The 20,373-nt window shown below is 42.8% G+C and overlaps 1 protein-coding gene across 2 annotated transcripts in view; it reads right to left on the reverse strand.

The window, feature by feature from the left end:
- Positions 1-20,373, reverse strand: part of TVP23A (trans-golgi network vesicle protein 23 homolog A) — a 68,975-nt gene that overhangs the window by 9,032 nt on the left and 39,570 nt on the right. For both annotated transcript variants that reach the window (XM_069210418.1, XM_069210417.1), the window contains exon 6: positions 16,575-16,703. In XM_069210418.1, the coding sequence (XP_069066519.1) occupies positions 16,575-16,703 (129 nt within the window). The remainder of the gene's footprint in view (positions 1-16,574; positions 16,704-20,373) is intronic.

Below are 20,373 nucleotides of genomic sequence, written 5' to 3' on the forward strand. Positions count from 1 at the left end.
TGCCTTTCTCCCACTCAAATGCAGTTTCTCATGACTGAGCTATGGTGCTTCTGCTTTCGCCATATTACAGTCCTGAATGGATGTTTTATAGTTAGTTTATTTGGTTGCTATGAAATTTTTCTCCTTCTTTTTGTTAGTTTCATTCCCTATATATTTGGCATCACCCTTGGAAATGCAAAAGCAATTTCTTTGTCTCTCCTTTATGGTATCAGCTTGGATGACGGCACGAAAAATGTGACTGTACACCAATTGTTTTCCCTTTCTGATACCGGTTATTTGCAGTGTTGATAAGTACGTCTTCGCATATTTCAGTTTTACTGGTTGAATATCACTAAAAATGCCAATAAAGAATAATAAAAAAAAAAATAGATAACCATTCTGTTGTCTAGTACTGACTTGATTGTGCTGAAGAATATTTTCACAACAGAGATGCAAAATATTCCAACATATAAAAGTACATCCCCAAATCTTGGCCCCTATTTTTCTAAGGTATCTATCCTAAGTGTAAAAAATTAGCGTAGATATACGTTTTCGCCCATGCAGCCTTATACTTTCACAACATCATGTCTGCTTTTACTGGCAAATTAGAAACCTTCATTCAGACCTGTTATAGATCATGGTTTTTATTTTACTCGGGTTCATACTAAACTGAATGGGTCTCATGTATGCAACAGGAGTATCCACACTGTGTTGTATTATCTGTTTTAATTTGGTGATCTGCAGAGGCCTAAGGCAGGACCCTTGATAAGGGGAAAGGTTTCAAGTGATGAGATAAAAAAGGGAAGGTGCAAGGATGCTAACTTGGTAAAAGCTATCGATAATAAGTATAATTTCTTTCCAGTTTCATTATGACCATCAATGTCAAGTGATACAACATTTTTATTCGTTATTTGACGGCCCCTGTCAATCTAGACAAGCATTGCAACAAAAAATATTGTTCTCAGCATCCTTCTAGCAGGCAGGATTCAGGTACAGATGTTATCACAACCCACATGGGGGGGGCAGAAGAGTTTTCAGGACAGTCTGTCTAACCTCCGATTCGAGCTACTACATGCAGTAAAACAAACTATTTATACTAAGGAAGAAAAAAAGACTAAGTGAGAACAGATATCTCACTGTATCAGGACGAAGGCCTCGCCCACCAGTTATGTGGTATGCGTCATCCTTGGTTCCCTCCTTGCACCAATTGCTGTGATCGAGGTGCGACCTACATCCCATCAAACAGAGGATAGGGTACATTTTGTGGATTTATTTACCTCTTTTGGGGTTGGGGGTGTTCTTTTCAAGGGTGATGCTTGTACCATTTTATTTATGGTAAAGAGGGCTATGCTGGGATTGTTTGAGGGCCAGAGCCCCCCAAGACATGATGTAAAGTGGGTTGGATAGCCTCTAGGGAACAACTGCACCATCGCCAAGTGAGTCCTTCCCTTACATAAACAAGCAGATGGCTTAAAAGTGGAACTCCGGGCCCACAGTCCTTAGATCACTGCTCGACTGGCAAGAAGACAAAAGAACTGCTCTGCTGGTCCCAGGACCCAGCAAAGAAGCACCAAGCAAGGACTGCACCTGCAGAACCCAACGGACTGGAAAAGACCCTGTGCACACACGTGGAGGAAGAGCTCTTCCTGTACCCAGAACAGAAGAATGACTGCCCTGGTGCTCCCTGGACCCACCAAAGAGAGGCTGCACCAAAGACTGGACCGAACTTGCTGAACCCAAGGGACTCTTCAAAAGGACTATCGCTGCAATGACAACTTGTGGAAAAAGGCTCTATCTGTCCCAGAAAAAAGTGACTCCAAGGTACAGGTTGCTAGCCGCCTGTTCAGCACCAGGGATACAAAAGCTGAAGGAAGCCTGCACTTGTGAGAGCCCAGTTGCCCAGAATCACTTGCCTGCTAAAGTGCCTGCACAGAGACCGAGCCCTGACCTGTCCAAGGTGTCTCGTATTCCATGGGACGTGTGGCCATTCTTGAAGTAAACCCTGGTCATCCTGCAAGAAAGAGACACTCAGTAGCAACTGGACCTGCACTGGACTTTGAGGCATTGTAGGTGTAAGGAAATGCCTCCTTGGCATGGTTACCCCCTGACTTTTTGCCTTTGCTGATGCTAAGTTATGATTTGAAAGTGTGCTGGGACCCTGCTAACCAGGCCCCAGCACCAGGGTTCTTTCCCTAAACTGTACCTTTGTCTCCACAATTGGCACAACCCTCGCACTCAGGTAAGTCCCTTGTAACTGGTACCAAGGGCCCTGATGCCAGGGAAGGTCTGTAAGGGCTGCAGCATGTCTTATACTACCCTGGGGACGCTTCGCTCAGCACATGCACACTGCCTCACAGCTTGTGTGTCCTGGTGGGGAGAAAATGACTAAGTCGACATGGCACTCCCCTCTGAGTGCCATGCCAACCTCACACTGCCTGTGGCATAGGTAAGTCACCCCTCTAGCAGGCTTTACAGCCCTAAGGCAGGATGCAGTATACCACAGGGGAGGGCATAAGTGCATGACACTATGCCCCTACAGTGTCTAAGCAAAACCTTAGACATTATAAGTGCAGGGTAGCCATAGGAGTATATGGTCTGGGAGTTTGTCAAACACGAACTCCACAGTTCCATAACGGCTACACTGAAAACTGGGAAGTTTGTTATCAAACTTCTCAGCACAATAAATGCACACTGATGCCAGTGTGCAATTTATTGTAACATACACCCAGAGGGCACCTTAGAGGTGCCCCCTGAATACCAACCCGACTTCCAGTGTAGGCTGACTAGTTTATGCCAGCCTGCCACACACCAGACATGTTGCTGGACACATGGGGAGAGTGCCTTTGTCACTCTGTGGCCAGGGACAAAGCCTGTACTGGGTGGAAGTGCTTCTCATCTCCCCCTGCAGGAACTAGAACACCTGGCGGTGAGCCTCAAAGGCTCACCCCTTTTGTTACAGCACCACAGGGCATCCCAACTAGTGGAGATGCCCGCCCCTCCTGCCACTGCCCCCACTTTTGGCGGCAAGGCTAGAGAGATAATTAGAAAAACAAGGAGGAGCCACCCACCAGTCAGGACATCCCCTAAGGTGTCCTGAGCTGACTCCTGCTTTTAGAAATCCTCCATCTTGAGGGTGGAGGATTCCCCCAATAGGATGAGGGATGTGCCCCCCTCCCCACAGAGAGGAGGCACAAAGAGGATGTAGCCACCCTCCAGAACAGTAGCCATTGGCTACTGCCCTCCCAGAACTAAACACACCCCTAAATTCAGTATTTAGGGGCTACCCAGAACCTAGGAAACTAGGGGGCAGATGTAGCAATGGTTTTTACCCATTCTGTGTCTATGGGAAAAAGTGTTCGCACATATGGCCCAAAATTCCTGCAACCTTAACAAGAAGAAGGACTGCTGCCCTGAAGCCTTGCAGAGAAGACGGAGACGACAACTGCCTTGGCCCCAGCCCTACTGGCCTGTCTCCCAACTTTAAAGAAAACTGCAACAGCGACACATCCAACAGGGACCAGCGACCTCTGAAGCCTCAGAGGACTGCCCTGCACCTAAGGACCAAGAAACTCCAGTGAACAGCGGCCCTGTTCAAAAACCTGCAACTTCTTTGCAACAAAGAGGCAACTTTAAAGACTTCACGTTTCTCGCCGGAAGCGTGAGACTTCCCACTCTGCACCTGATGCCCCCGGCTCGACCTGCAGAAAACTAACACCTCAGGGAGGACTCCCCGGTGACTGCGAGCCTGTGAGTAACCAGAGACGACCCCCCTGAGCCCCCACAGCGAAGCCTGCAGAGAGAATCCAGAGGCTCCCCCTGACCGCGACTGCCTGTAACAAGGGACCCAGCGCCTGGAACCAACACTGCACCCGCAGCCCCCAGGACCTGAAGGAACCGAACTCCAGTGCAAGAGCGACCCCCAGGCGACCCTCTGCCTAGCCCTGGTGGTGGCTGCCCCAATGAGCCGCCCCCCGCCCCCTTGTGCCTGCCTGCATAGTTGAAGTGACCCCCGGGACCCTCCATTACTTCCTATACAAAACCTGACGCCTGTTTGCACACTGCACCCGGCCGCCCCTGTGCCGCTGAGGGTGTACTTTCTGTACCTTCTTGTGTCCCCCTCGGCGCCCTACAAAACCCCCCTGGTCTGCCCCACCCCCCCCGAGGACGCAGGTACTTACCTGCTGGCAGACTGGAACCGGGGCACCCCTGTTCTCCATAGAAGCCTATGTGTTTTGGGCACCTCTTTGACCTCTGCACCTGACCGGCCCTGAGCTGCTGGTGTGGTGACTTTGGGGTTGCCTTGAACCCCCCATGGTGGGCTGCCTATGCCCCAACTTTGAGACTTGTGTTTTACTTACCTTCCAAACCAAACTAACCTAACCTATACTTACCTCCCCCAGGAACTGTTGATTATTGCACTGTGTCCACTTTTGAAATAGCTTATTGCCATTTTTACAAAGACTGTACAGGATATTGTGTTCATTCAAAGTTCCTAAAGTATCTAAGTGAAGTACCTTACATTTAAAGTGTTTGATGTAAATCTTGAACCTGTGGTTCTTAAAATAAACTAAGAAAAGATATGTTTCAATATAAAAACCTATTGGCCTGGAGTAAGTCTTTGAGTGTGTGTTCCTCATTTATTGCCTCTGTGTGTACAACAAATGCTTAACACTACCCACTGATAAGCCTACTGCTCGACCACTCTACCACAAAATAATTCTAATGCTCTATCTCTTTTTGCCACTATCTTACCTCTAAGGGGAACCCTTTGACTCTGTGCACACTATTTCTTACTCTGAAATAGTATATACAGAGCCAACTTCCTACAGTAGGAGATAGAGTTTGTCAGTTTGTCTTTCTTTTTCTCTCTCTCTTCCTCTCTTCTTCCTCTCTCTCGACTCTAAAACTGCTGATCCCAACAAGTAACTGTCTCCCTGAACCTAAGTTTTTCCTGTGACTGGCTCCCAACCCGCGGTGGCCAGTCCAAGAGAGGATTGGTATTGAACTTTTAAAAATACTCTCTTTATGTTGAATTTTTTTATTGTGTCATGTTTCTTACTTACCTATTGTTTTGGCACCACTTCTAAATGCTTTATACCTGTTTCATTGACTAAGCCTGATTTCTTTGTGCCACAGCTGACCAAACTGAGCTGAAGGATTTGTTACAGAAAACTTACAGGACCCTCTAGAGATTGTGACATGACTACATGTTGAGGTCTTAACCAGTGCTTATTTTATTTTTTTTAACATAAGTGCCAGGGCCCTTGTCAGGAGCCCACTGCACTACCATCATCCAATAGCATTGCCAGTGACAGTACCAACTCAACTCCTAATCATCACACTTCTACAAGTGTGACAACTCAGACTATTCTGTGCTGATGTGTGCTTCTCTCTACACAGGCATGTGTGACCACCTGGGGGAAAGACTCACTGGGGGTACCCTGGTACTAGGTGAACCTGCAGGACAGACCGAGAGGATGTTACTGGGACCATCTATCTCTACACAGGAGGAATGACCTTCTGACTTCCAGTGTGTCCAATGCCACCACCTAAGGACCCCATATTGGCAAACTGAAGGACACCTGACTATGAAGGACTATAGCGGGAAACAGTGGCTCTTAGGATAGTAGATGATACCACTCTGGGGAAACCTTTATGAATTGTAAATAAATCTAAATGTTGCACCTAAAAGTAACCTGAACTGATGTGGTCTTTTTTCCTATAACAATATGTGGGGTCTGATAGGCATCAACTTACTTGAGGAGAACCAGGTGTGGTCTCAGGCTGGGGCTTTTTACTTTTATAAAGAGACTGGTTAATGGTGTCTAGGACAATCATCTTTTTTTTTTTTTTTCCAGAGGGCCAAAAGAAGAACTGGAATTTTTCCTTTAAACTACCAAACAGAAAATCATGCTTACTCGGTGAAGACCTATTTAAGGAGCCACTTGAGCTTTAAGTGGGATGTTTGAGTCCCAAAAACACGTACTAACAATTTCAAACATTTTGCTGGCACAGATGGCAAACAACTTCACTAAAAGACTAACAGTTCTGCGACCAAAGAGAGTTAGTGCAGTGGAAGGAGAACCAAGTGTCCTTTCGGAAAGAAAAGCTTGCTTCAAATGAATGCAAGAATTACATAATACCACTTCTAGTGTGAAAAAAACTAACTCTACAGGAATTAATATACTAATGATATATGTTCGGTGGCATGTGTAGCTGCAGATACACATGATGTGCATATCCTGCAATCTAGTGTTGGGCTCGGAGTGTTGCAAGTTGTTTTTCTTCAAAGAAGTCTTTTTTTCAGTCAGGGATCGAATGATGACTCCTCTTGGTGATAGTGTGCATGGGCATCAACTCCTTTGTTAGATTGTTTTCTTTCCACCGTCAGGTTCGGACGGGTTTCCTCTCGCTCTGAGACTTTTGATTCGGAAACTTTATATTTGCTTTATTATACCGTTGGTATTGTTTTGACCGACGTTTACCTCTGCAATTGATCCGATAGTACCGTCAGGATCAAGAAAACACCCTTCTTGGGCCTACCATGCCATTGCCTGATGGATCAAGGTCCATTCCGATTCTGTCCTCGATGCCACGTGAAATTCCCTTACACTGACCAGCATGTGGTATGTAATCTTTGCCTTTCTCCTGAACATCGAGAGGAGATTGTGGAGCCTGTCGGTCGTTTTGGTCGAAAAAGACACCGCGCGACCGAAGAGCAAGAAGACTCGAAATGTCGTCGAAAAATACAGTCTACCAACACCTTAGAGGAGGAGCAGGCACAGACAGCTGTTTCAATTCAGGATTCCGACTCCGAACCAGGATCAGAAGACAGCCAACCTATCACAGCGGCTCAGCAGTGAATACACCTGCCCCCCTACGCCCACTTCCAAAAAATCTACTAAGGCATTGGGTGCATCACTGCTGGAAAGCCGTGGTCCTACCAGAAAGAAACTTGTAGGCGACCGGCCCTCGGGTTCGGCACTGAAAAAGGCCAAGTTACCCCATAAACAGGTCACGCTTGTTTGGGTGCCGCAGTTGAGCAAAAAGATAAGAAGCTCCACCTCTGAGCCGACGCCTACATTCTTCGGAGTCGAAAAATACAGCGTCTGGCTTTAGAGCCGAAACCTTGGCTCATTTCTTTGGGACTGAAAAAAACTTATCACCGTTTCGGAGCTGAAAACATCCTTCCACACAGAAGAGACAGGACTTTCGAGCCGTTTAAAGCGTATGCCCAAGACAAATAGTGAACAGTCCTCTAAGGGCACAAAAACATCAGAATATCAAACATAGGATTCTGATATCCAACCAATTTTGGAGGTCATGGACAGTAAACAGAGGAGAATATGTATCCATAAAGAAACGGAAAATTATTGCTTCTCTACCACCACAAACCAAAAGGAAGCTGGCATTTCGAGAGACTCTTGCCACTGCTCTGCCACCAGAAAAAAAAAATGTAAAAGAGAAGCCACTACCTCTCCATCTACCTTCACCACAGCTTTCCTTTTCTCCACCACCTACTACCCCACACCACCACTACCTTCACCATCACACTCTCACACTTACTCACATGGAGATATAGTGGACCCTTTGGACTTGTATGACTCGGACCCTATACCGTCCAATGATCCTGATCTTTATCCTACCAAACCTTCACCTCCAGAGGATAGTACAGTTTACATACAGGTCATATCTAGGGCAGCTGCATACCATGGGGTTCAAATGCAAGCAGAACCCTTGGAAGAGGACTTTCTTTTCAGTACATTATCCTCTACCCCATACACGCTACCAGTGCTTACCAATGCTGACTGGTATGCTTAAACATGCAGACGATATATATGTTAAGATCCAGTCAAAGCTAGGGTTTTAAAACGAAAAATTGGTAGAAATAATAAGCCTGCACCAACAGAGTGCATTACCCAACAAGTGCCACCAGATTCCATTGTGGTCAGTGCAGCTAGGAAAAGGGCTAATAGCCAGTCTTTGGGGGATACTCCACCCCTGACAAGGAAAGTAGGAAGTTTGATGCTGCGGGTAAAAGGGTAGCTCCACAAGCAGCTAACCAATGGCGTATTGCCAATTCCCAAGCTCTGTTAGCAAGGTATGACAGGACACTCTGGGATGAAATGCAAGAATTCTTGCAGTGTCTACCCAAGGAGCACTAAAAGAGAGCACAACAAATTGCTGAAGAGGGACAGGCTATCACTAATAACCAGATTAGATCTGCCCCAGACGCAGCTGACACTGCAGCTAGAAGTATCAACACTAGTGTAACAATTAGACGACATGCATGGCTAAGGTCCTCCGGGTGTAAACTCGAAATACAGCAGGCAGCGCGCAACATGCCTTTCGATAAACAGCATCTATTCGGACCGGAAGTAGATACTACTATTGAGAAACTCCGAAAGGATTATGACACTGCAAAAGCCATGGGAGCCCTATATACCACACCTTTTTGGGGTTCCTTACGGAAACAACAGTTTAAGGGAGGCTTCAAACCCCAAACTACAGAGGCTTCCACCTCCCGTCCCAAACAAATGCAACAATATTAGGCAAGAGGGTCATTTAGAGGCTCTTACAGAGGCCAAAAACCTTAGAGCCAGAGGAAAGTTTAATGCTTCGAAAAGTGCTACCTCTCCCACAAAACAATGACTTCCTCAACATCCCACAAACCCACATGTCTCCTGTGGGAGGAAGACTGCAACAATTCCACTCTTCCTTTTCAAAACATCATCACAGACCAATGGGTACTTTCAATTACCCGCAACGGTTATTGCCTAGAACTCATTTCTACTCCACTAAATATTCCTCCTCATTCTCACAGACTCTCTCCAGAAATCACTGTTCTGCTAAAACAAGAGGTACAATCTCTATTACTAAAAGGAGCAATAGAAATCGTTCCAATATCGCAACAAGGAACAGGAGTATATTCACTATATTTCCTTGTACCAAAAAAAGGATGGTACTCTCAGACCCATCCTAGATCTCAGACCTCTAAATCTATACATCCTGTCAGAAGATTTTCACATGGTCACTCTACAGGTTGTAATTCCACTACTATAAAAGAATAAGTTACATGACTCCTTTAAACCTCAAAGACGCCTACTTTCATATTCCCATACATCCAGCTCACCGCAAATACTTAATATTCGTAATATCAGGCAAACACTACCAATTCAAAGTACTTCCCTTCGGCATAACAACAGCTCCAAGGGTTTTCACAAAATGTCTAGCTGTAGTAGCAGCTCACCTCAGAAGACAACACATACATGCCTTCACTCATCTAGACAATTGGCTAATAACATCCAGCAATACTCTACAGAGTCAACAGCACACTCCATGCACAATAGATACCCTACACACATTAGGGTTCACAATCAGTTACCAAAAATCTCATCTTCAACCAGCACAGGTTCAACCTTATCTAGATGCAATTCTTAATACTCAAAAAGCATTAGCCTACCCAAATCCACAGAGGATACAGGCTTTTCAATACCTCATATCACAAATAAAGGTCAATCAAAATTAAACTGTAAGAGTTATCATGAAACTATTGGGATGATGGCATCATGCATAGCAATAGTACCATATGCAAGACTAAACATGAGACCACTGCAACAGTGTCTCTCTAAACAATGGTTTCAGGCACAGGGTCAGCTACAGGATCTAGTTTTGTTAGACCGCCAAACTTACAAATCTCTACAATGGAGGAATCACAACAACTTAATAAAAAGGCGGCCATTTCAGGACCCAGTGCCACAGACCATAACCACAACAGATACGTCAATGACAGGTTGGGGAGCTCATCTCAACAACCTAACCATATAAGAGGAATGGAACTCAACGCAATTAACTTATCACAGAAATCATTCAGAATTGTTAGCTGTGTTATTGGCCCTAAAAGCATTTTAACCTCAAATCACACACAAGACAGTCTTAATAAGAACAGATAACATGACAACAATGTATTATCTGAAGAAAAAAAAAATCAGATTTACTTACTAGCAGAATACATCCCAGGGATACACAAGCAGTTAGCAGACCTACTAAGCAGGATGCAGCAACAAATACACGAGTGAGAGATTCGCCCACAGCTACTTCAACATTACTTTCAAATGTGGGGAACACCAGACATAGACCTTTTCGCAACAAGCGAAAATGCAAAATGCCAAAACTTCGCATCCAGACACCAACACCCTCTGTCCAAGAGCAGTGCTCTATGGATCAACTGGTCAGGGATATTTGCTTATGCTTTTCCCCCTCTCCTGTTAATTCCATTTCTGGTCAACAAAATGCATCACACCTCTCTCACCATGATACCCGTAGCTCCCACATGGGCACGGCAATACTGGTACACAACACTCCTGGATCTGTCAGTAGTGCCCCATCTCAAACTTCCAAACAGACCAGATATGTTAACACAGAACAAAGGTCAAATCAGGCATCCCAATCCCAGTGTACTCAATTTAGCGATTTGGCTCCTGAAGTCATGGAGTTTGGATAGTTACACCTTCCATTGGAATGTATGGAAGTTCTAGAACAAGCATGCAAACCAACAACCAGACAATAATATGCAAACAAGTGGAAACAGTTTGTTTACTACTGCCAACCTAAAAATATAGATTCACTTAAAGCATCAGTACAAGATAGTGTGATACTTGCTTTATTTACAAAAATCTAACTTAGCTTTTTCCTCTATTAAAATTAATCTAACAGCTATATCAGCATACCTACAAACCATACAACACACTTCTCTCCTTAGAGTTTCTGTCATAAAAGCTTTTATGGAAGGACTTACACGTATTATTCAACCCAGAACTCCACCAGTTCCTGCATGGAATCTTAATATTGTACTCACAAGACTAATGGGACCACCATTCGAGCCCATGCACTCATGTGATAATCAATTTCTCACAAGGAAAGTTGCTTTCTTAGTAACAATTACTTAATTAAGAGGGAGTGAAATTCAGGCATTTACTCAAGAGGAACCGCTTTTCCAAGTACACAAACATAGTTGTAATTAGGACAAACCCAAACTTTTTACCAAAATTAGTTTCACCTTTTCACATTAATCAGTCAGTGGAATTGCCAGTCTTCTTTCCACAGCCAGACTCAACTGAAAGAGCTCTACACACTCTTGAGCTTAAAAGAGCTTGAATGTACTACGTTGACAGAACAAAAGATTTTAGGAAAACTAAACAGCTTTTTGTTGCTTTCCAACAACCACATAAAGGTAATCCTGTTTCAAATCAAGGATTAGCTAGATGGATTGTGAGATGTATTCAAACATGTTACATTAAAGCAGAAAGACAACTTTTGATAAATCCTAAAGTACATTCCACTACGAAAAAGGGTGCCTCTAATGGCATTCTTAGGGAACATTCCAATGGCAGACATAGGCAAGGCTGCCACATGGTCCACACCACATACATTCACAAAGCATTACTATGTGGATGTTTTATCAAAAAAACAAGCCAATGTTGGCCAAGCAGTGCTAAAAGCATTATTTCAGACCATTTCAACCTCTACAGGCTAGCCACCGCTTTATTGGGAGGAGAACTGCTTTTTAGTCTATGCACAGCATGTGTATCTGCAGTTACACATGCCACGGAATGGAAAATGTCACTTAGCCAGTGTACATCTGTTCGTGCCATGTAGTGCTGCAGAGCCACATGCGCCCTCCCTCTTCCCCGGGAGCCTGTAGTCGTTGCAGTACTCATTTGTACATATGTACATATATATATTAACATTTGCATGGACATCTTATTTACTTATTACATGTAGTTGTACATTTCCATTTTTTCACTCTATCACTCCTTCCTATACCCTTCTGCAGGAAAACAATCTAACAAAGGAGTCAATGCCCATGTGCACTATCACCGAGAAGAGGAATAATTCGATCCTGTGACTCAAAAAAAAAAAAAAGACTTCTTTGAAGAAAAACAACTTGTAGCACCCCGAGCCCAACACTAGATGGCACGATATGCACAGCATGTGAATCTGCAGCACTGCATGCCACGAACAGATGTACACTGGGTAAATGACATTCTCCATATATATCTATATCAACTTTGCTTGTTTTAGTTTGGTTCATCTAGGGCTCCTTTTCATTCCTGTAGAATTAGCTTTTTCACACTAGTAGTGGTATTATGTCATACTTGCAAATGCTGATAGTGAGCATTCCGCAGAGGACATTACAAGATGGTGCTCACTGGCCATCATGGATGAGGGTAGATGGACTGGATTGGCATGTGCACAATGAGGGGCCAGCACAACAGAAACAGTAGTAGTAGTGTAACTGCACAGCTAGTAGAACTGTCTATGCCCTGTAGCAACCTGGCAAGGCTGGAGGAACAAGACCTGTAAACAACCAGCTTTTTATCTGTATCCACATTTAAAGCGAGGGACAGTGGCAGAGTTTTCCCCTGTAGATACAATTTGCTATTAGGGAAGTGCAAACTCCTTAATGAGGTGGACAACAAAACCCCAAAGATGTGTGGACTAATACCCGAGCACTGGCTCACCTTGATCAAACAGCAACCAATCTAACAGACTTCAGGTGTGTTTCTGAGTAAGCACACAGCTGAGAACAATCAAGAGATCATCTGTTTTTGCACTGCTTCATGCTCCTTTGATTCGAAAAACCCAACAAACAGCTGATCGTCCTCCTGATGGTCTTTGGTGCAATCAATCTACAAGCGTAGGGCCCTCTTGGAGTCTAACGATGGTGACTCTCTTCCTCTTAAGAGGTATGAGGTAAAGCAAAGAATGCTGTTTGGGTAATAGCCTGACTGGCAGGAAATGAATTGACCACTTTTGGTAGAAAGGAAACTCAAGTTCAACACTAACTTATGTGGAAAGAACATCGTATAAGGGGTGTTGACAGAAAGATCCTGCAGCTTGCTCACACATCTGGCATTGTTATGGTGATGAGCACGATCATGTTCAACATCAGAATTCTCAGTAGAAAACTAGCAGCGCAATAGGGTGCACATGAAAAAAGTGAGCACTAAGTTCAAGAACCACTGTGACCTCACAAAGGGTTTTGGCAACAATTGTTGCAAAACTCTAAAAAATGTCATGAGGTGATTTAAATAAAAAAAGGTCGATCTTGCAACAGTAAAAAGCCAAAAGTCCCAAGAAATAGTCTTTAAAAGGGGCCAAAAGTAAGTCCTTACTGGGCCACGGACAAAACAAACATCAAAACTTCAGACAACTTTGCTTGTAGTGGGTTAATGTCTTGGGTGCAGCACCACAGCACAAACGTATCCTAATAACTAGGGTACATCAATTTATCTGGGTACCAGGCTCTCCTGGCCCAATACAGTGCAAGTCTGATAACTTTGGCCTGGTCGTTTCTTCTCTTCTTCAGAACTAGGAGCAGGAGAGGTAGTGTGGGAAGGCATACAAGCATCCCGAGCTTCACTCTAGGTCGAAGGCATCTGAGAGAGAGCCGCCTTGGAAACTCCATTACACAATATGTTTGGTAATGCACATTTTCAGCAGTGGGAAATAGTTCTCCCCGTTGCTTGAAACCGCTGTGTGCCACTTCTAGGTGCAACTGCCATTCATGATCCGATAAGTGTTGGCGGCTGAATTTATCCACCCCCTCGCATACAGAGATCCTGCACGGTGGTTCCCCAAGAGTGAAATTCCTTGGCCATTCAGCCACTTCAAAAGGCACAGAGCCTATTCACACAGGGGAGGGCACAAAACCATACCAAATCCAGAATAGTGCTGATGAACTGGAGTGCCTGCCAAGGAGTGAGGTGTGATTTTGGTGCAATGATAGTAAACCCAAACAATGTTAGGAGGTTCACTGTTGCCTTGAGGTTGCTAATGGCTGCTTGAGGTGAGCCCACCTTTAATAGCCATTTTTCGACTTAGGGGAAGACTCAAACCCTTGACCTCCTATGGTATGCTGTGGCCACAGCCTTACCTGTCGTAAAGACCTGAGGGGCACTGGTGAAGGTAGAAGGGAGTGCTACATACTGAAAATGCTTCTGGCAGACGTTAAACTGCAGGCGGTATCTGTAGTTTGGGGATATGGAAATAACCTGCAGGTCCAACACCACCATTCAGTCTCTGGGAGTTAGGGCAGATAGGAGCTGGGCTAGTGTGAACAACTTCCACAGGCTTTGAGAGGATGAAGATCTAAAATAGGATGAAGGCAATGGTCCTTCTTTGGCACAGGTATCGGGAATAACATCCAATTCCTACTTCTGATGCTGAAACACTCTTTCTAAGGCCCCCTTAAGCCAAAAGGGTCAGTACGTCGGCGGTCAAGCTTACATTTTCTGCGGTTGACTGAATATGTTAAAGACATGTAATAAGTTACATGCAGTCCCCAAAAACAGTGCATTACCATACTCAAGTCTAAACAAGGTGACACTCTGTACTAGTAGAGGACATAACTGACTGGGTAGCTGGCGTAAAATATTGCCCAATATCTGCATGCATGAAAAGCAAGCAGATGAGTCGGTTGAAGTGCCTTGTAAGCAAAATATCACTGTCCATATACAGTCCAAAATTCTGAATCGAAGATACCACTACTAGAATACAGCTACCCTCAGGAGGTCAGAAATCCAGTGGCAGAGGGTTCTTAGGTTATCCTTAACACAGCACATAACGCTTTAGATTTAAGAGAATTAGCACAATGCCAACTTGAGACATTAAATAATATTGGACTCAGGGAAGACCCCCCAACCAACTGCTTTGAGGGAAGAACAAAAAGGGGGGATGGGGCTTTGCTTGCAATGTGGCTTCCAATGCTTACACAATCCCAAGACAAACCCATAGCCTCATACTTGTCATTATCCGAGTAAGTGGCAAAAAGATTGTGCAAAGTTTGGGCCCCCTTGCGTGGTAAGGTTAAAATGTAAGAATTGAAGTGATTGCCTGTTGGCTGCGTCCCGGTCAGGTCTGGGTGTGTCCTTGGTTGTGGTGAACTCTGCAGAGTCAGCATAATGGACCGTAGATTCTCCGACATCTGCAGCCCTTGCAACGATGCAAAGAGAACCGGCGCAGGGAGGGGCATCAAAACCAAAGGCAGCTTTGAAGCCAGTGCTCAACCTGATGCAAATTCAAGTGGCACAAACCTAGGTGTAGACCCGCTGGCAGAAGTCTGATGGGAGGCTGCTGCAGGTACTTGGAGCCTGAAGGCATGCGGGAGGGTGCAGAAAATGCACAGCATGGCCTCTATGAAGGCTTCTACTTGCTTTATTGTCACAGTCAGGCTATATGAAAGTTTGGAGTTCACCGGGTCTAGACTCTGAATCAGATCTGAATGTTATCCAGAGCTAGACCAAGAGGCAAGTTGACACCTTCATACCCTCCTTGGAGACTGCTTTGACTTCTTATGTTTTTTCTTAGACTTACTGGAAGACTTCAACCACAATAAAGATTTTCCACAAGAATGGGAATGCGACCTTCCTTTCAAATGTGGCCGGTCAAGTCAAGGAGTCTTATTGTGTCTGGTGCAGTGAAGTTTGTCCTCACGGTTCAGTACGGCCTTCAGATTCACCAGGGTGCAGTCTTCACAGGACGTGTAGTTTTGCTCTGGCCTGGGATACCAAAGAAACATCTGCTGCAGTCTGTACACGATTTGGACCTTGTCATCGGAGGGAGTGAGGTTTTCCCTTGCACACAGGTAAATTCTACTGAAATTTGTGGTCTTGAAGACCAATGACACGCCCTGAATCGTGGTCTGAAGGCACAGAAGGAAAGGATCTGATGTCAGAGAGCATAGATGGTGGTTATTTGTGGATCTGCTTGTCACTTCTGGAGTGAAATGCCATCAGTGTGGAAGCACACGACACCATCTACCGGTAAGCAGGAGTACTGCTTTAAAGTTTCTGAATCTAGTCTGATGCCTGGGGAATATTCACAAAGTGAGTAATCTGTGGTTAGAAGTATTCATCAGTATAATTAATGTATCATGTAAACCAGTACAAGGAACCAGAATCAGATCATTAAAAAGGGGATATTGAGAGCAGGACCTTGGTGCATGATGAGACCTTTCATTCTTTCTGGGTCCCCAGATGTTTTCATAAAGTGTTTTAGATCCTCTCTATTCCGGCAATGGGCATCCTTCAAGTAGAAAGAAAATATGGGATGAAGTGCAAGAGTTGCTGAGGGAAGTGATCTTATTCCATTTGCCCGACCCCACATGTCGGGTCTACTTTTCCTGCTGTTCCCCCACAGAAAAGGCAAGAATAAAATGTATAACGGCCCATTTGTCTTTCAGCTCCAAATTCCTCTCTCTCTCCAATCCGGTTTAAAAAAAGATACTCTTATATTCACACGTTCACATCAACTATATGCAACATTGCTATACCACTAATAATAGTTACAAATGTAAACTTGGCATCATTAAGCAGGAAGAAATACAGCTCGGGCTCGCATTGCCGCTGTCTTGAGATGTTTTATGGCACCATGTAGCAAACAAAATTACCATTTTATTGTATTGTTTCAAGTATCTCTACCAATCAAATCAGTATTCTGACTTCTATAGTCATGGCAAATAATGAAATTATAGTAGTTCTGCTTTACATTTGAGAACAGTTGAAATCATAGTCCAATTTGCAAACACTTACCCTCTGAAACAACTGCTGTGACAAAAACCTGGATGCCATTTTGCCTATATGTTTTTGCCCTCCTACTTTACAGTGGATGTATCCATACAGGTTGGCAGTTTGAAGCGAAATTCCTGCTATAACAAGGGCCTAGATAAATTACAAGAAATTAGATATGACATCTACTTAGAAATGACATCCCATACTCTTCATCAAAAGCAACATTGGGAATATATGTTAAAAAAACTTCTTCGCAAAAAAGTCCATATCAATCCTCTTGGCAAACAATACAATCTCAAATTCATTGAGATTATATTTGTACAGTTAAGACAGTCACTATTCAAGAATTGATTGGTGCATCATCAAAATAGGCATGCTGTGCATCTACATATTTGTTGATAGTAGGCTAGTGCATTCATAAAATGTAGCTGCCTCATTCCTCAAGTCTTATTATTATGTGGGCTTGCTATGACTTAGGCTTCTGAAAGAATATTACGTACATAAACGTTCTGTGAAAAAAGTGTGTTCTAATATATACCAGTAAGTATTCTTTTATGTAATAAATCCAATGTTGTACTTTTTTGACCCAGCAGATCTGACTCTTACAAGTTTTCTTCCTTGTCTTCACTTTTCCACATGCACCCTTATTGTTGTTGATTACGAAATAGATCTAATTTCTCCAGAATCAGGCATCCCACACATCCCCCTTCTCTAATGGGACAAGGATTTTTTTTTTTAGATTTACCTTTTCTCCAGACTACAAACCATCCAAATTGAGTATTTGTGACAAGACAAATGTTCTTTCACAGTTTGAAAGCTAACAGCAGCTACCTTTTTCCAGTTTCAGCAACGTTTACTGGCATCAGTGTGCTAGAGGCACGAAAACGGCAAACAGTAGATTGTCTCTGGTTCGGTCTCTTTCTGTTTGCCTCCACCCATTTCCCTTAACAATAAATTAACTCTGTCATATGAACATGTCTTCCAGTACTTTTAACTTTTTATTCTTTTGTGAATAATATCAAGATATGTTTCACGGAATAAGGTAGTTATTAAGATCCAATGTTCTTCTAATTGTTTGACGTCCCACATCTGTTGCCTTTTTCTAACGTTTTCCATCATAAAGTGTTGTTACCATTAGGTTTTGCAGATGCCTGGAAATTTCTCTGCACTTGGGTACCAACTGCTCATATCCAACTCAACTTGAGTTCTGGTTATATCTTACATATAACATGTAAAATTATATTTTTAAGCACTGGGCACTAGGGTTTTTGTAATTGAATACAGTAAAGGAATGGTTGAGTTTCACTTTCATCCTGGATACATGGTTTACCTAAATCCCATTATTCAATGTCTATTCTCGCAGATGCACCATCCTTTTCTTCAAACTGTTACGCACCAAGAAAGACACCATTATGTTTTGACAACAACTATATTGATTTTCTCTTAAGATAAATTAATGCTCAGATATCTGTTCTGTTTTTACTTGTGACTTTTTGTACAAATCTCAAAAAAAAAAAATATCCTAAATATGCTTTATGAAAACAAGAGAAGGGAATGAGTGGTTTAATTACAAATTGTACATATTTAAATGTTCACTCTTTGAGATGTTATTCCATAAAATTAGGCAACAGCCACATATATACTAAAGACATATTAGGCCACCAGTTAATTTCAATAGATATTGTGAATCTCTTTTAAATCCTAGCGTTTTTATGACGATCAATAAATTATCAAAATTTAAACTCCTTTAACCGGTGCCACATAGCTGCATCATTAAATCACCTGTCCACCGCAAAATATATATTTTGGATTGCTTGCTCCAAAAATATTACCCCAGACTAGCTAAAACTGACAAAAATTGACAGGCGTGATCACTCTTATTACGTTTACATTTTACTGCAAAACGCCCTTTAGTTGAATTTTATATGGTAACACACCAACACAATATCTAACAGAGGACAAATAAAATAATTTAATCAGTCAATAAAAAATGTACATTTTAAAGTGGGTAAATAGTTGATAATCTGCCTCCCCTAAAACCACACACATCAGGTTTCTCTGACTCCATTAAGACATGTGTATAGACTACACATCAAGCAATGTTTCTGTACATGTCTGCAGCCAACCTTCCTGAATGCCAATAATGCCACCTCACAATCATAAAATAAACAGTCATAGGCTGTGCATGAAAGTATAATTCTACTACTAAATCATCAAGAAGAAAATATTTTAAACTATCTGCTATGCTCGAAATAAATAAGACTAGCTTAGATAAACAAGTTCCAGTTTATCGAACTCTCGTTTATTCTTTTGTGAAAACAAATGCAAACGTCAAATCAAAAGATCTTTATACGCCTTATGAAGTCATAAAAAAGCAGAACACAGAAGCCTCCAAGCCTCCCATGAATGGCTAAAATGTCACGGCTGCCCAAAGCATTGCATGTTTTCTTTTTGTGTAGTCGCATGTCCCACAGAATAACTATAGCGCCAATACTGACACGTTAAGAACCAGTATGTGCTAAATCATTACACTCTGTGTTCACTGGATTCGCTTTGGATCTCCTCAGTAGTCCAGCGCAAACAGAATCATGTTAAACTCTAATTGCCCAAGATTTAGATGATTTGAAATTACTCAAAACCCTGAACTATTTTTTGGTTGGAATTGAGAGTGAATCAACCCCGAAATCTTCCATACAGAACTACTAATATAATATATAAAGTCACTGTTTTTGGAGTACAGTAACCAAGAAAGGCCAGATTTATACGTCATATCTCCCTCCCTCGGCACCCCTCCCATCCCGTCTGGAATTAAAGGTTATGTGACCTTTACAAAGGTTTAGGCTGAAGAGCATTGTGGTTCATTAGCGTCTCAACTTCGAGATTAGACAAGTCCTACAAATTAAAAAACCTAAGGTGTATTCAGCCCAAGAATGCTCTACCATTTGAAAGGCACCTTGGCCCTCCCGCCCTCTACACACAATTGCATAGAATACCCATTTAAATATATTCTTTAAGAGTAGAAACTAAAAAATGTGCACAGACTAGTGTGCCAACATAACACCTAACAACCAAGGTTCTAATAAGCCTATAAAGAGGTGTGAAACAACAATAAATAAGGCAACTTTAGGAAACTACAAAACATGCCAACCACAATTGGGATTAGGGTGCCGCTAGGACCTTCCACGTAGCTCTCATTTTAAATTGTGTAACAATAGTAAATAAATTTAGGCTTTAATTATAAAACAAACTTATTTTCAAAATCCCTAAATTATGTAAAATGTGAAATAGCTGTAGAGCATTTTGCGGTCTACACTGTCAAAGCTTGGAAGCACATGCCAACGAAGATTTAAAAAAAAAAAATATATATATATATATATATATATATATATATATATATACACACACACACACACACACACACACACACACACATTATACACCTCAAATTCAGGAAACGTCTTAAGATCCTGTCTTTTCTGGAAAGAAGCTATCTTTAGTCATCTTTTTCCAACTAGAGTAGGTTGCTCAGTGCCGGGATACCCTTTGAAGTTGCTTTTGTGCTTAGACCGAGGAGTCAAATACACACAAACGAACTCGGGAGGTAGAAGCTTCACAATTTAAAATTCAGGTCTCTTAAACCAGCACCCTTACAGCATACATTGACAAAGCAAAACCACACATCCCATTATACCAATGGAAAATCTGCTTAAACACGAGACTCAACTGCAGGATGCTCACCAGTAACATTAGAAAATATCTAGTAAACAATTGGGCAACCTTCGAACGGAATGGTGAACAGTAAAACAGTAAATTAGCTAAA

Source organism: Pleurodeles waltl, chromosome 10 (genome assembly GCF_031143425.1).
Source record: "Pleurodeles waltl isolate 20211129_DDA chromosome 10, aPleWal1.hap1.20221129, whole genome shotgun sequence".
Lineage (NCBI taxonomy): Eukaryota > Metazoa > Chordata > Amphibia > Caudata > Salamandridae > Pleurodeles > Pleurodeles waltl.